The sequence below is a fragment of the Denticeps clupeoides genome, chromosome 4 (genome assembly GCF_900700375.1).
Source record: "Denticeps clupeoides chromosome 4, fDenClu1.1, whole genome shotgun sequence".
NCBI lineage: Eukaryota > Metazoa > Chordata > Actinopteri > Clupeiformes > Denticipitidae > Denticeps > Denticeps clupeoides.
The window spans coordinates 33,429,662-33,444,490 of NC_041710.1; the positions used below are offsets into that span (position 1 = coordinate 33,429,662).

At 41.4% G+C, this 14,829-nt stretch overlaps 1 protein-coding gene across 3 annotated transcripts in view; it reads left to right on the top strand.

The window, feature by feature from the left end:
* Positions 1-13,331, top strand: part of LOC114788166 (small conductance calcium-activated potassium channel protein 3-like) — a 37,362-nt gene extending 24,031 nt beyond the window's left edge. For all 3 annotated transcript variants that reach the window (XM_028976437.1, XM_028976438.1, XM_028976439.1), the window contains 6 exons: positions 2,275-2,396; positions 2,479-2,620; positions 5,565-5,675; positions 9,391-9,518; positions 10,176-10,245; positions 11,688-13,331. In XM_028976437.1, coding sequence (XP_028832270.1) covers positions 2,275-2,396; positions 2,479-2,620; positions 5,565-5,675; positions 9,391-9,518; positions 10,176-10,245; positions 11,688-12,014 — 900 coding nt within the window. In that variant the 3' untranslated portion in view covers positions 12,015-13,331. The remainder of the gene's footprint in view (positions 1-2,274; positions 2,397-2,478; positions 2,621-5,564; positions 5,676-9,390; positions 9,519-10,175; positions 10,246-11,687) is intronic.
* The last annotated feature ends 1,498 nt before the right edge of the window (positions 13,332-14,829 follow it).

Here is a 14,829-nt window from a genome sequence, read left to right on the forward strand (position 1 = left end):
ACGTGCCGACATACATGGAAGGGTCCAGTGAGTCGTGGTCCCAGCTTCTTTGCAGTGGAGGCATGGGAAGTCCCCAGGTTAAAACCCAGACCCGTTCCTCAGGATGATAAATGAGGTTGGGTTGACAACTTTGTTCTGCCTCTTGTTTCATCACTTTGTCTGTGTGACCTAAAGAATGCGGTCCCAGATGCGATGAAGTTGTTGGACTCGCAGGTTCAATGCAGTGTTAAAAGAAAAGAAAAGACAAAAGAACTACTAAGACGAAACAGAGAAATTTAACAAGTAAATAAATAAAGAAGAAATTCATACAAAGCGAATTACAACGAATAACAACAAACAAAACGGGGAAAAAGAGAAAAACAAACACCAAAAAGCAGGCCGACACAAGTTGCGTTGCCTCATAGGGGAAGCGCATGGGAAACCGGAAGTGATGCAATTGGGAAATGCTAGGGAGGCGGGCGGGGCGGGGCGGGCGGGGCGGATGGTGCGGCAAGTGCAGCCCCGAAAAATGAAAACTGAGGCACCTTTTATTCTGGCTGTCCACAGCAGGAACAGGTGGGCTGAATTTGTAATCACCAGGCACCTGCTAACACAACACAAAACACACAACAGAAACACACCAAAAATACCAGGATGTAACACCCCCACCTCCAAAATTTACATTCATTGGTAGGAGCGTGACAAGGCGTCCGCCAAAACATTATCACAAAACATTATCATTATCAGAGCCTCTTTTGTACCTGATCTCCAGATGAAACCCTTGTAAATATAAGGACCAGCGCATAAGACGCTGATTGGCGTTTTTCATTCTGGTGAGGAAGACAAGAGGGTTATGATCTGTAAACACTACAGCAGGAATGGAAGTTGAGCCCACAGAAACTTCAAAATGTTGCAACCACAGGAACAACGCCAAGGCTTCCTTCTCAATGGTACTGTAATTGAGTTGATGCTTCAAGAACTTCTTAGAAAAAAAATGAACAGGGTGATCAAATCCATTAGTATCTTCCTGTAAGAGAACAGCACCCACTACAGTAGCACTTACTGGAGGCATCTACCTCCAGTATGAATGGAAAGTGAAAGTTTGGAGCAGCAAGAACTGGAGAATTACAAAACAAGGCTTTGGCATGTTCAAATGCCTTCTGGCAATCTGTGGACCAAAAAAAGGCAGAGTTTTAATGGAGCAGATTAGTCAGTCAGTCAGTCAGCAACACAACATTAGAGACGTTTTTAGAGACGCAGCTCTTGCTGAGTGGTTGGTACGGGAAAGTCAGAGAGGGCTACTACGTTAGCTGCAAGGGGGCGAACTTGTCCCTGACCAACTTGTTTACCTAAGTAACTCACAGTTGCTTTAGCAAACCGCAGTCATAAGACTGATTACCTTGTGTTACAGCTATGAGATGCAGAGAGAAACTGGCCGGCATTTTCACTCTGAAAAATTAGTTGCAGATACTCCAGGAAGTTGTCAATGGAACATCGAAGTTCCATTGACTAGTGTTATCCAGAGCGCATCTGGTGAGTCGGGAAGCCACATAAGCTACCGCCGGCAATCTCGTAAAAAAGGAATTTCAAATGTAGCCTGTTTGCATAGATTAACATGGGCATGGGCGTTGGGCGCACAAGCAGCTGAAGTGGAAGACTCACGGGTAATGCGTCGGGTTTGATGATGCATGTAGCCGGGCTCTGAGGAGTGGTGTGGGGGTCAGGGCTATGACATAGATCCTAAACTTTATTAATTATGGTGACCAGACGTCCGTAAGAGTGGAATTTTTGGTGGCCTCTGTGGATTGCTCCAAAAAACTACTGCTGCAGTCTTGCACCTCATCGTGCAAGGCTGAGCTCACAAAATGTGAACATGTTCACCTTTTTGCACTTCAACTGATTTGTGAACTTCAACTGATTTAGTCACTACATTTAAGTTAAGGATTAAGGCAGCAACAAATGAGCTGTGCTACCTATAGATGTGTACGGTGATTACTTTAATTTTATTTACACATTTTGTACAGATGTGCAGAAAAAAATTTCTATCTGACTGCCATAGACAATAGAATGTTAAACAGCAGCTTATTACTGTGTTATTGGTAGAGTACAGTTAGCATGGTGGAAGGTGGAAGACCAACTACATGGTTACATATTGGTTACAATATTTCATGTCTAAAGTAATTAAATTAATTCATAACTATTCAGATTTTTTTCTGGATGTCTCTGTTAGTGGGCAAACTGGGGTCAAACAATCTTTGATGGTGCAATTATCTGATTTTTTTTTTTTTTAACCAGGTCCACTTTAATACCCGATTTGTAATGAAAACTCTGATGACCATCTGCCCAGGAACCGTCCTGCTGGTGTTCAGCATCTCACTGTGGATCATTGCTGCTTGGACTGTACGGGTCTGTGAGAGGTGAAAACAGGAGACACCATGAGAAAAAAAGAGGAATGGGTCTCCCTCGCTGTCTCACTCACTTCTGTGTGTCTCTCATCAGATACCATGACGCTCATGATATCACTAGCAACTTCTTGGGAGCAATGTGGCTGATCTCCATCACCTTCCTGTCAATTGGGTATGGGGACATGGTACCCCATACTTACTGCGGCAAGGGCGTATGCCTGCTTACCGGCATTATGGTAAGAGCAGCACGTTGATGAAACCTATGCACATTTTGATCTGTCATTATTAGGTTTAATAGTCATGCCATAACGCTATTTTACAAAGACAGTGTTCAGAAATACACTGCCCTCCTGCTCTCTCCCACGCGCACCCACAAATTACAGACGGGAGCACACTCAACAATCATTCCCTCTCTCACATACACATACTCCTCCACATACACACCTGTCTAACCCTAGCTTTGTACACCTTTTTCTCACTCTTCTTACCAGTACTCAATTGTACACACAATTGAACACACACACAATGCTGACATAATGCTCACATAGCTCAAAGGCCATTGCTCAAAGGAACATTGGAGCTTTTGATGGTTATGACACTAAGTCGTATGCTACGTTCACATTTATGGCACTTATCAGACACCCTTCTCCAGAGCGCCTTAAAAATCAGTAGTTACAGAGATCAGGGTTAAGTGTCTTGCTCAGTGTCCTGGTTTCAACCAGGGTCTTTGTGGTCTTCTAGTTCATAGGCAAGTGTCTGACCCACTACACTAATACCACCCTGTTAGACTCTTCAATTTGGTGGTCAAAGTTCAATGACACTGAAGGCATTGTGACACATTGTAAGAGAAATTGAGCAGCAGCTGAAAAATTTGTGCTCACATTTGTGCAGCAGCTGGCAGTTTCCTCTTGAAAGCTACTTGTGCTGGGCTTCCACACTGAAGTCCTGGGAACAACTGGACCTCGCCACTGTGAAGTGAAGTTAGCACTGTCTCCCTCAATCACTTTTAATACTGATGAGGGAAGAATGAGCCATTCCTGACAGGAACATCTTTATATTAATCGGTGACAAATGATGTAGACATGTGAAACACTTATCACCTGTCATTTTCTGTCAGATAGTGAAGTGCTGAATAACAGATGCTACAGTGTCCAAACACTGCAGACAAATGCAGCCATCTGTACTGTCTGTTAAGAAATGTTTAAAAAAGTGTCCTGGTCAAAAAATATATTAATAGTAAAACCAATTGACTATGGCAATATGTGTATTATATTGTCACTATTAATCAGTTACTGTAGTCTGGAAATATCACTGTTGTCCTATACCTTCTTTTCTTGACTATTGTCACTGTGTTCAACAATATGTGAAATGTACATGCTGTGGCAATTGTTTCACCTTTCTTTTGACTGATACCTTTCAACAATGATATCCCTTTGATGGGGAGAGGGAGAAGTAACACTGCCCTGATATTCTGCCCTGATAGTCATGTTAGTCATGAAAAAAACCAGTACTGTAATACAGGTGTAATATGTTCACCATATTTCACCAAAATATTTCTGAATGATATGTCAAGCACAAAAATGTAAAACAAACTTCACAAACAAACTCTTCACTCTATACAGACATTCTGTATGTGAAAACTAATGGCTTTCAACATGTCTTCCATCTCCTCGTCTCCACCATGTTGCTATGCACTCTGAGTTTGAGTCTTTGTTGGCTTAGCATGCTTGTTTATACATACACAAATTACACATATAGTACCATTTGCATATCCATATGCTGTATACATATTGTGTTATATGACAACAAGTAGTTGAATTTAAAAGTATCAATGGAAGGCCGAGTTTTGTTGTGATCTTGTTGTTGGTAAATTGTGTTACTTCCTATGCACATGATAGGAATCAATGCTTCTGATGCTGAGGTGGGTATGGTGGGGTTGGCGAAATATTTTATGTCTAACCAATTTCATATCATCAGGTATCAGATCTATTTCTGACTTTAGACTTTAATCTATGTACAGTTGTGTGGAAAGGTTTTAGGTAGTGGTGAAACAAATTAATAATGATTAAACAAAACAAAATAATAATGATAACATTAATAATGATTAAAGAGTGAAAGTGGTGATATTGTTTATATGTAGAGATGTGGTAGAAGAACTGGGTGTTAGTCTCTCCCAACTAAAATAAATGAATGATCACCTACAGACTAAAGGCTACCAATGGAGAACAATATTGCTGCTCTGAGAACAATAGGAGAACAGACTATCTTTATCTACACACACCATGTCAATTTTTATGAAAATAAAGCAATTCTGCATAAATTGTTTTTTTGTAAATGAATATTTGATAGGGTTTTTTGTTATTTTAACAAAATTGCATGCAGTGGTTTTGTTTTCACTGTTTCGTATTGCACAGTACTGTAAATACTGTAAACTGGTTAATAGGACTGTTTCATTCATATATGACATTATTTATTTTAATTAGTTAAATTCAGAGCAAATGTCATGATTTATTTATTTATTTTGAATCAAACTTAATAATATCATTTGTGACAAAAAATGCCCATTAACCTTTAAGCATTAAGCATTTACATTTTAATTGGGCTGATGACATTTGTTTACTTACAATGAAAGGTAGGGCTTCTCTACCCCCCTCCACAGGTATTAATTCATAGTTCATGAATATTATAATCAAAGTGATTTATGAAAATGATTGTCTGAGCTGACGCCATCATGCATTCACTGACGAGCTTGGTATTGTCTGGAGATGAATTTATGTACAGATATTGATTTATTTTTAGGTATTTAGTTTTATGATGCTTATTGATGACATTAGTTCATGCTGACTAACTGAGTATTTGGTTAGGTCTGAATGTATTAAGTGTATGTCTGCTTTTGCAGATCACAAATCTGAGCATAAAGGGAGCAGAACACAAATATTGCACCTAGTCTTAAAGGGACCCACATTAAAAGTATCTGGGGTGAATTGTTGTGTGTTCTGCCTATTGTGTGTATTGGTTTGGGCAGTTAATTGTATCTTCTCCTGTAGGTCACTTTTTTGGTCAGTTTGTTCAGTTACTTTATGATTAGTTTAGTTTAGTTTAGTTTAGTGTGTGTACCTTATGGTTTTCCTTTTACTGTCCCTCACAGACACTTTTCATCTGTCCCCTCCCAACTTCCAGGGTGCTGGATGCACAGCGCTGGTTGTGGCTGTGGTGGCACGCAAGCTGGAGCTGACAAAAGCAGAGAAACATGTGCATAACTTCATGATGGACACACAACTAACCAAAAGGGTAAAAAAAAACAGACACATGCATGACACACACAAGCTTTTTAACATCTTTGCTCACCAACCCTTTGTTTGGCATTAAAAAAAAAAAAAATTCATACAGTTCCTAGTAATCTACCATTCTAAACACCCCTGCCAACAAGCCCTCAGATATTCCTGAAAGTCTTGCAGCACAAAAAATTGTGACATACAGGAAACGTAATCACATAGCACAGACAATACATAATACTACCAACCTGTTATATGAAATATTGTCAGGTCATGAAAAACAGAACATTAAAGACTTACACAAGAAATACATGGAATTCATGGGGGGAGAACTCTGTGGAAAGGAACCAGTTAGCAGGAACTTCAGGAAGAGAAAGTGGGGTATGCAATGGATGATGAGCATGGCGTGGGGGTCCAGGAGTACCTGGAACAGGCAGAGTTTCCTTCACAGGAACATGTGCAGGGCTGCGGTAAGAAACATGAGAGAGACAATCAGTAGTGACAGGGACACTCCCCTTAGAGACACTTAACGCATTGTGTCTCTTTCTCAGAGACACAATGATTGTAAGTGGGATTTGAACCTGGGACTTTGTGGTGTTCTGGTTCATAGACGAGTGTCTAACCCACTAGGGTGCTAGGTGGTTTTCTAAAATGGTCACACCTTCTGAACAGGACCCCCAGGGGACTTGTGACAAATACCAGAATCGGAATATCTTTATGGTCATCGTAACAAGTACAATTAAATTAGATGCCGTCCCTGAGCCGGAGAGGTATCTATAAATATATAGTAAGTATAAAAAGGAGAAAGCTAGCATAGGTACTAATATAATACAAAGTATAACACAAATATAATACAAAATATTCAATTGAAATTTAAGATATGAGGTAGGTAGACAATCAATCTGCACAAAACCTTATGGAATGAATACTCTGTTTGCTTTTATGAACTAACTGTATTAGACAGTTATTAGACATTATTAGCAAAGAATAGTCATTGTTTATAACATTTTAGACCTCGGTCAAAAACATTAACATACAGGGAATAAGAAATGCATGTATTGTTGAAAGGCACTGCTGTGTGCTCGTTTATGTAGCCTATAGATGTAATGTTCATGTCTCTAATGCAGACAGATATGTTCTCTGACTATTGTATGAAGGGGGTGCATTAATCTTGTGCAGCCCAGTAGTTAACCAAGGAGGGCAAAGTGTCATTAGTACCATGGACAGCAGTCAGACCCCGACATCTTTCTTTCTCTCTACCTCTTTCTGGGTCCTTTAAATTTTTTATGTACTTGAAAGAACTGGGTTTCAAATATAGCTCCTCCTAATCAAATATGTAGGATACATCATGGTTGCACACGTTGAGGTAGGATGGCGTGATGATCAATAACTGCAAAATTTTAAAAAGGGATTCAGCTCCCAAGAATCTTAAATGTAAGTAAGTCATTACTTGAATAGAGAGGAAATATCCATTCAAAAGTGTTGGGCCATTTTGAAATAGAAATCAAGATTTGAAATAGATATGTTCATATACAATGAGTGGAATATAAGTGGCTCATTTTCAGATGTGATTTGTTTAGGGTTTTGGAATGTCCTTGTCCTCATCTTCCTTCGCTTATTCGGGTCTGGGTCGCGGGGGCAGCATCCCAAGTAGGGAATCCCAGACAGCCCTCTCCCCAGCCACCTCCACCAGCTCCTCCGGCACGACCCCAAGGCGTTCCCAGACTGGAGTTGACCCGGGAGCCTCCTGCCGGCAGGACATGCTTGAAACACCTCCCTAGGGAGGTGTCCAGGAGGCATCCTGACCAGATGCCTGAACCACCTCAACTGGCACCTCTCGATGTGGAGGAGCAGCGGTTCTACTCTGAGTCCCTCCCGAATGTCCAAGCTCCTCACCCTATCTCTATGGTTGCGCGTGGCTACCCTACGGAGGAAACTCATTTTGGCCGCTTGTATCCGTGATCTCGTTCTTTTGGTCATTACCCTGTAAGAATGGACATTACAGGAGCATGCTTTTGTTTTGCATAGCAACCATCTACAAGAAGATATGTGACATTCCTGTGTCAATAGCTGTGCGTGAAGATTCAACACCTCTGTTTTACATGCCTTTTGTCTGACGGCAACGTGTGAAGTATCAGCCGTCAGGACCGCCCAGTCTCTTAGTCTTCCCCAGATGGGAGGCACCGGGGCCGTGACATCAGAAACAACAACCCAAAGCTTATGAAAATAGGATTGGAATGTAGACCGACCGGTAAAAAGAGAGTGCTTGCCCAATCCGCCTGTCAATCTCCTGCTCCTTTCTTCCCTCAATTATGAACAAGCAAGAGCTGAAGGTCAGAGACTGATGAAGCTTGGAGAATCACATCATCTGCAAAAAGCAGACACGAGATTCTCCTGTCACCAAACTGGACACCCTCCACACCATGGCTGCGCCTAGAAATTCTGTCCATATAGGTTATGAACAGAACCAATTACAGCCCTGACAGAGTCCAAACCTCACCGGGAACAGGTCCGACTTACTGCCGAGTTCACGCTCCTCTGGTACAGGGGCTGAATGGCCCTTAACAAATGGCCATCCACCCCATACTAAAAAGAGTTGGTCAGCAGTTCCACGGCCAGGACAAAAACCACACGAACCCTCCTCTCCAGTACCTTGGAGTAGACCTTTCCACGGAGGCTGAGGATTGTGATCCCCCTATAGTTGGAACATACCCTCTGGTCCCCCTTCTTAAAAAAACGGGGACCACCACCCCAGTCTTCCACTCCACCGGAACTGCCTCCGATGTCCATGCAATGTTGCAGAGACATGTCAACCATCTCAGATCTCGTCCACCCCCGGGGCCCCGCTGCTGTGTAGCTGTTTGACTACCTCAGCAACTTCCGGCCCAGTCCATATCACAGCTCTGGTTCCTCCTTGGAATGCGCGTTGGGCGGGATAGAGGAGCTCCTCAAAGCATTCCTTCCACCGCCCGACTATAGCCCCAGTCAACGCCAACAGCTCCCCATTCCCACTGTAAACATTGTGAGCGAGTTGCTGCCTTCCTCTCCTGAGGCGTTGGATGGTTTGCCAGAACCTATTTGGAGCCGATTGGTAGTCTTTATCCATGGCCTCACAGAACTATTCCCACGCCTGACATTTTGCCTCTGCGACTGCCACTGCTGCACCCTGTTTGGCCGACCGGTACCTGTCTGCTGCTTCTGGAGACCCACAGACCAGCCAGGCCTGACGGCTCCCCTAACCTCTGGTGTCCACCGGTGGGTAAGGGGGTTACCACCACGACTGGCGCCGGCCACCTTGCGACCACAGCTAGCAACAGCCACCTCAACAATTGCAGAGCAGAACAAGGTTCATTTGGACTCAATGTCCCCCACTGCTCTCGTGACGCAGTCAAAGCTCTGCCAGTGGAAATTGAAGACCATCTTGACAGGTTCTTCTGCAAGGCGTTCCCAGCTAATGGAACTAATGTACTTTCACTTTAAAAGGTTAGGTTTGTTCGATTTGTCAATTATTTTAGTACAGCTGAAAACTGCCTTTCTTACCAACTGACGTGCCAATCACTCTGAAACAGGGCCTGCCTGGACTCATCAGACTGCATGACCTTATGACCTTTTCCCAGAGTACAATCTGGGACAAGAAATTTTCTAATGACTAGCTTCAGGTTGTGGTTGCATAGTGTCATTTTTTTCTACCTGCTACTAATGCTGTAATTATGAAAACATGTGCCCATCAGATAAAGAACGCTGCAGCTAATGTGCTGAGAGAGACATGGCTAATCTACAAACACACCAAACTCATGAAGAAGATTGACCACTCCAGAGTTCGTAAACACCAGAGGAAATTTCTGCAGGCAATTCACCAGTAAGTCACACTAAAATTCAGTAACATGGAATAAAACGTTTTCATACCATCAAGCATGAACATGATATAAAATAAAAAATATCCATAAATATCATACATTTTTTATTTAACTGATCTTTTTCAAATGGACGTATTTCCATGACTAACAAAAACATTGATTTACAACAATAAACAACAAACAGGGTACAGTGAGTGACAATTATTAGTTGTCACTTATGACACCCCATATTGAGCATGAAAGGCGCCCGGGGAGCAGTGTGTGAGGACGGTGCTTTGCTCAGTGGCAACTCAGTGGCACCTTGGTGGTTCAGGATTCTTTCCCGCCAGGCCACCACAATGGTCAATCTCATCAGTATACAAGAAACCATAAAATGCACAATGACTGAGCAAGAACAGGACACAGAAAGGATACAGTTATACTAAACATAACAGGCAAACACAATCAGGAAATTAGGAAGATGTATAGTGAAAATGAAACTCCTCAGCATAGCACCCTGAAAAGTCAGGGTCTTGACATTAGTATTTCTATTCAACACTTTTACCTGGATATTATGCCACTTAGCTGGGCAGAACTGGTCAAATTCATTTAAATTTTTTGGTAACACGGCAAAGTATTGAATTTTGAAGTTGTATTGACTGCTGAATATGTGTATTTAGGCTGCGCAGTGTGAAAATGGAACAGCGAAAACTCAGTGATCAGGCCAACACGCTTGTGGATCTTTCAAAGGTGGGAAAATGCACACAGACCCAAACATTTGACACTGCTCAGGGAACATGGGTATCACATTGGAGTCCAACCTCCATTGCAGATTATGCAGCTACTGAGCTTTAGCAAGACAATAAGGTTATATGGACAGAATTAAATAACCAATTTAGTTGGTGACCTGCTTTACTAGTTACCTGCAGTGAATTTTTATTAACCATTTTGGTCTACCATGGCATTGCTGGAAAATTTACTACACTGACCCATAGCTAGTGGACAGATACACAACACTGGACCAGCCTGTCAGATGAAGACAGGTTTGTCTTGGGGGAGGCCATGATGTTGTACCATGGGGAGGGTAATTTTTTTTCTGCAACTGTTAGCACATTGTAGTTGAAGGCCTGATGAGGCTATATATATTTCTGGGAAATTCATCATTCATTTAATGGCACTGTCTTGAAATACTGATGATATCAAGAGATAAGCAATTATATGTAGCATTATCAAGAGTAAAAACATACACTCCTGCGCTAAGGCAAACTGTGTGTTGTGGAAGAAATTGTTATCGAGAGATAATTTTGTGCATGTTCACAGTTGCACGCAGAAAACCTCCCTCACTATAATTTATTTATGCTCCATATGTACAGATGTAACGTAGTGATTTTGGTGGCTGTGACCACTATATTCAGCACTCACTCACTCATTAAGCTGAAATTTAAGACTTTGATTATTTCTACATTTTAGGTAGAAATAATAGGATCCAGTCTGCAGAAATGGTAGAGGAGCGCAGAGCAGAGCAGCCTAGTGCAAATTTGAGTGGAGGAGCAGGCGGAGCAATCAGCCTCATGAGCCATGAGCAGAAATTCTCATCACTCTGCTCTGCTCATATGCTCTGACCCATGCAGGGATCTTCATGACTGAATGCCGAAGAACCCAGAGATCATGGGCATCCAGTATTCTTTTTTCAGCACAGGGATTTCAGTAGATTCTCTAAAACTTGATGACATTGTGACATTACAATGATCACACACCCCGGAGCAACTTGATATCAGTAATTATTGGGACAGTGCCCCTGGACCAACTCAGGGTTAAGGTGTCAGGGACACAATGGTAGTAAGTGGAGTTTGAACCTGTGATATGTGGTCCTCTGGTTCATAGGTGAAAGTCTTACCCGCTAACACTCCTGTAGGGGAATGGAACCCCGGTCTCCTGTGTGACAGCTGGGGAAACTCACCACTATACTACACAGAGGAACATCATTTTGTAAAATTCTAAATGCAGTGTTTTGCAGATTGGTGAAATTTTGTCCCAGTCAGATTTAGGGGGTTGGGTTATTTGATTCACACCAGCAGGAACAATTAGTTGAACTGACTAGCTGACTCACGTTGTCATCTTTCTGACGCATCATTTAAATACCCCTCTCCTCCTGTCCTGTAACGTTCTTCTGTCTGTTTTTCTCATCTCAGATGCAGACAGTGATGTATGAACTCATGTCTGAACTGAATGACCGCAGCGAAGATCTTGAGAGGCAAATGCTAAGTCTGGAACAGCGAGTGGAGCAGCTGACGCTGGGTTTCAGCACCCTGCCAGTCCACCTATCTGCCACACTGAGTGCCCAACACAACGCTCTACTTTTGCTTCTGCGGGAGCACAATGCCAAGTCCCCAACGCTGCCAAACCTAGGTCTGAGTGCCGCCAATTCCACCAACATAATACCAAGTCAGAACCCTGACAGCCCAAACCTTACATCCTCCAGCTGCTTAGAGACCGAGGGGGGGCTGAATAAAGTCTAAAGAACCTGGAAATAAGACTGGGAGTTAAAATGGACGTGAGAAAGAGAAAAGGATTGAACTGAAGAATGTGCTTTGGAACAATAAGAACGTGGTGAGGAGGGCATGGCTCTGTGAATGGTGAATCCTTTCATGGGATGTGGACTAGTTTATGAACAATGTTGCCATTCATAGGAAACTGGGACAAAGTGTTTTCAATTATCTAATTACTAGTTGTAAATTGTAAAGCAACCCTTTAATGAAAATGGACTATCACAATGTAACACTGCCAGCATGCATACACACACACACACACACACACACACACAGCAGACATCCAAACTTTATCTTTAACCTGTGACAAAACACAAAGCATCCTTAGCACATCATCATGAATTCAACGCAATACATCCACACAATCACACCCTGCATACCGACCAGATCACTCAGTAAATTTAAATCATTTCATGCCTGTAGATCCAGAAGTCATGCCTTTACTTTATATATTTATTTACCTTTTTCATGTAAGTATGCATCATAATGTGCTAATACATAAATACACACCCACACATACTTTCTATAATTATTACCAAAGTGCTATATCTTTAGGTGACTGCAATGGCCTTCATTGAATGGGAGGATTGACCTGGTTGCAAGAGAGGAGGAGTTGCAATGGAAATCTGTGAATGGCAAAACCTGTTTTTTGCCAGATTAGATAAGTGTTTTAAAATGATCACAAAATTTTCTCTCAGCTGCTTTTAAAACAAATAACAAATAGAAATGATTCTAGTTATGCTTTAGATTATAATGTTGATATTATTATTTGTTTATTACATTTATTTACTTATGAAATTACTTTTTTTTATAATAATTCAATAATATCTTACACTGTCATATATAACTTGTACTATTATACTCTAACATTCATTATCACATTTATTGTTACTACATTAATACTAATGACAGTTTATGAATAAGGAAAGGGTGCCATTTGAAGTTACAGTTTTTGTAATTTATTTTAACAGAGAAGATTAATAAAGTATATATCTATATAAGATTACAGTGTTTGTGTGAGATTATTACTGTTGCTACATTGTCAAATTCCAGGTTTTGTGTTGTTGTGTCATTCCTGTTTAAATATATCTTGAATTATGTTGATTATTTAAACCTGTGTTCAAATTACTTTGTCTTCACATGTGCCTTATTTCCTGTTTTTTTTTTATTATATATAAATATATGAATTCTGTATTGCCTTATTTTGCTTCGCCTTGTTGTCTATGCATATTAATCTATGACCTGCACAGAGCATTGTCTTTTTATTGCATACATATTAGGAGCCTTGTCCCCATTTATTTCTGTTTTGGTGTTCTTTTGTTTAATAAATCTTAATTTTTCAAAACATTTTAAATAGTTTTTTCTGTTGTATGAGCACAGTAAACCTTTTAATAAACATTACAAAAAATATTGCAGTGGCAGCATTACTTTCTGTGTAATATAATACACTGTCAACGTGGGAGTTCGGGGACGCACTCACAGACATGCTTGAAGCGGGGGAACGAGTCTTCGCACGGGGAGTGGGCACTGGAAGAGCTGGGTAGGATGACCGGAGGCGCTTGGCCCGTGGGAGGGAGGCAGAAGGTGAAAGGTAACGGGAGTGGAGCAGAGGATGTGCCGCAGCGCGGCTCCTTGGGGAGTAGCGGGGAAGGAGGTGAGGGGCTGAGGCTGGGGTGGACCGGGGCAGAGGAGAACAGGAAGGTGGCTGGATTGAGGATGGTCCGGGTGTGTGGGTTGGATGGGAGGGTGTCTTCGGTGGCACAGGTGGACACCGTTGCTTGGCTATGGGTGGCAGGATGATGGGGTAGCATATACATATCGTCGTAGCAAAAATGGGGCAGGCAAACCCAAATTCGAGGACAGATGAAGGTCATAGGCATATTCTGCTTTTTAAGTACTATTCATGTTCTAGCATTTTTTTTGTATTATTTCCTGTGACTGTTAGGGCCCTAACCCACACATTCTTTATCAGGTACCATCATTTAACCACAATGTAAAAGTGAGTTTTTTTAAACATAATATTACAATATAACAGTGGTTTTGAATGCATTGTTGTTGCAATTAGTGTAAAAGACATCCTCCTGAGTGTAATCATGTGAAATTACTCAGCTCACAAGACGCCTGTACAAGTGAGAGTTTGTTGCCAACACATGAAAAATGCATGAGGCATGATTGCATAATTTCACCAACAAGCACCAATCATCTAGAGTTTTTAATGATTCTGGGATAGTATATAAAGTTGTGGGTGTAGGCTGTCAGTTTTTGGAATGTATGTCTGATGAATAAAAACATTTTATTTAGGGATAGTGGTTAGTTGTTAATTGCATAATTGCATGTGCCCTTTTTAAATAATAATTAGAACTGAAATCACCCAAATGAGCCATGAATTTTGGCCTGGTAATGCACACAAACAGATAATTGGCTATTATTTTTTTTGGTGAGAAATCAAGAAAAGCCTTTAAAATGGTTTTGAAAGTACTGGTTGTTAGTAGTGTTCAAAGTCTGATAAAAAAGTGAAGAATTAGTGGTTCAGTTGATTACAAAAATTTCAGCCTCAACTTTCAGGAAAGTTGGTCAGTAAAAAAAGCTCAAGCTATTTCAATGAAAATTCTAGTTTCACTGAGTGGCTGTTACATGGCCACTTGAACAACAATGGACTGCGCAGTCAGCTCAGTAGTAAAAGTCAGTACTACACAAATGGACTATGGTGAAATGTAGTAAATTCAATGCCCCAGCCCAGGCATTGCATATGCTTAGATGGGAAACAACTAGATAAACAAGCACC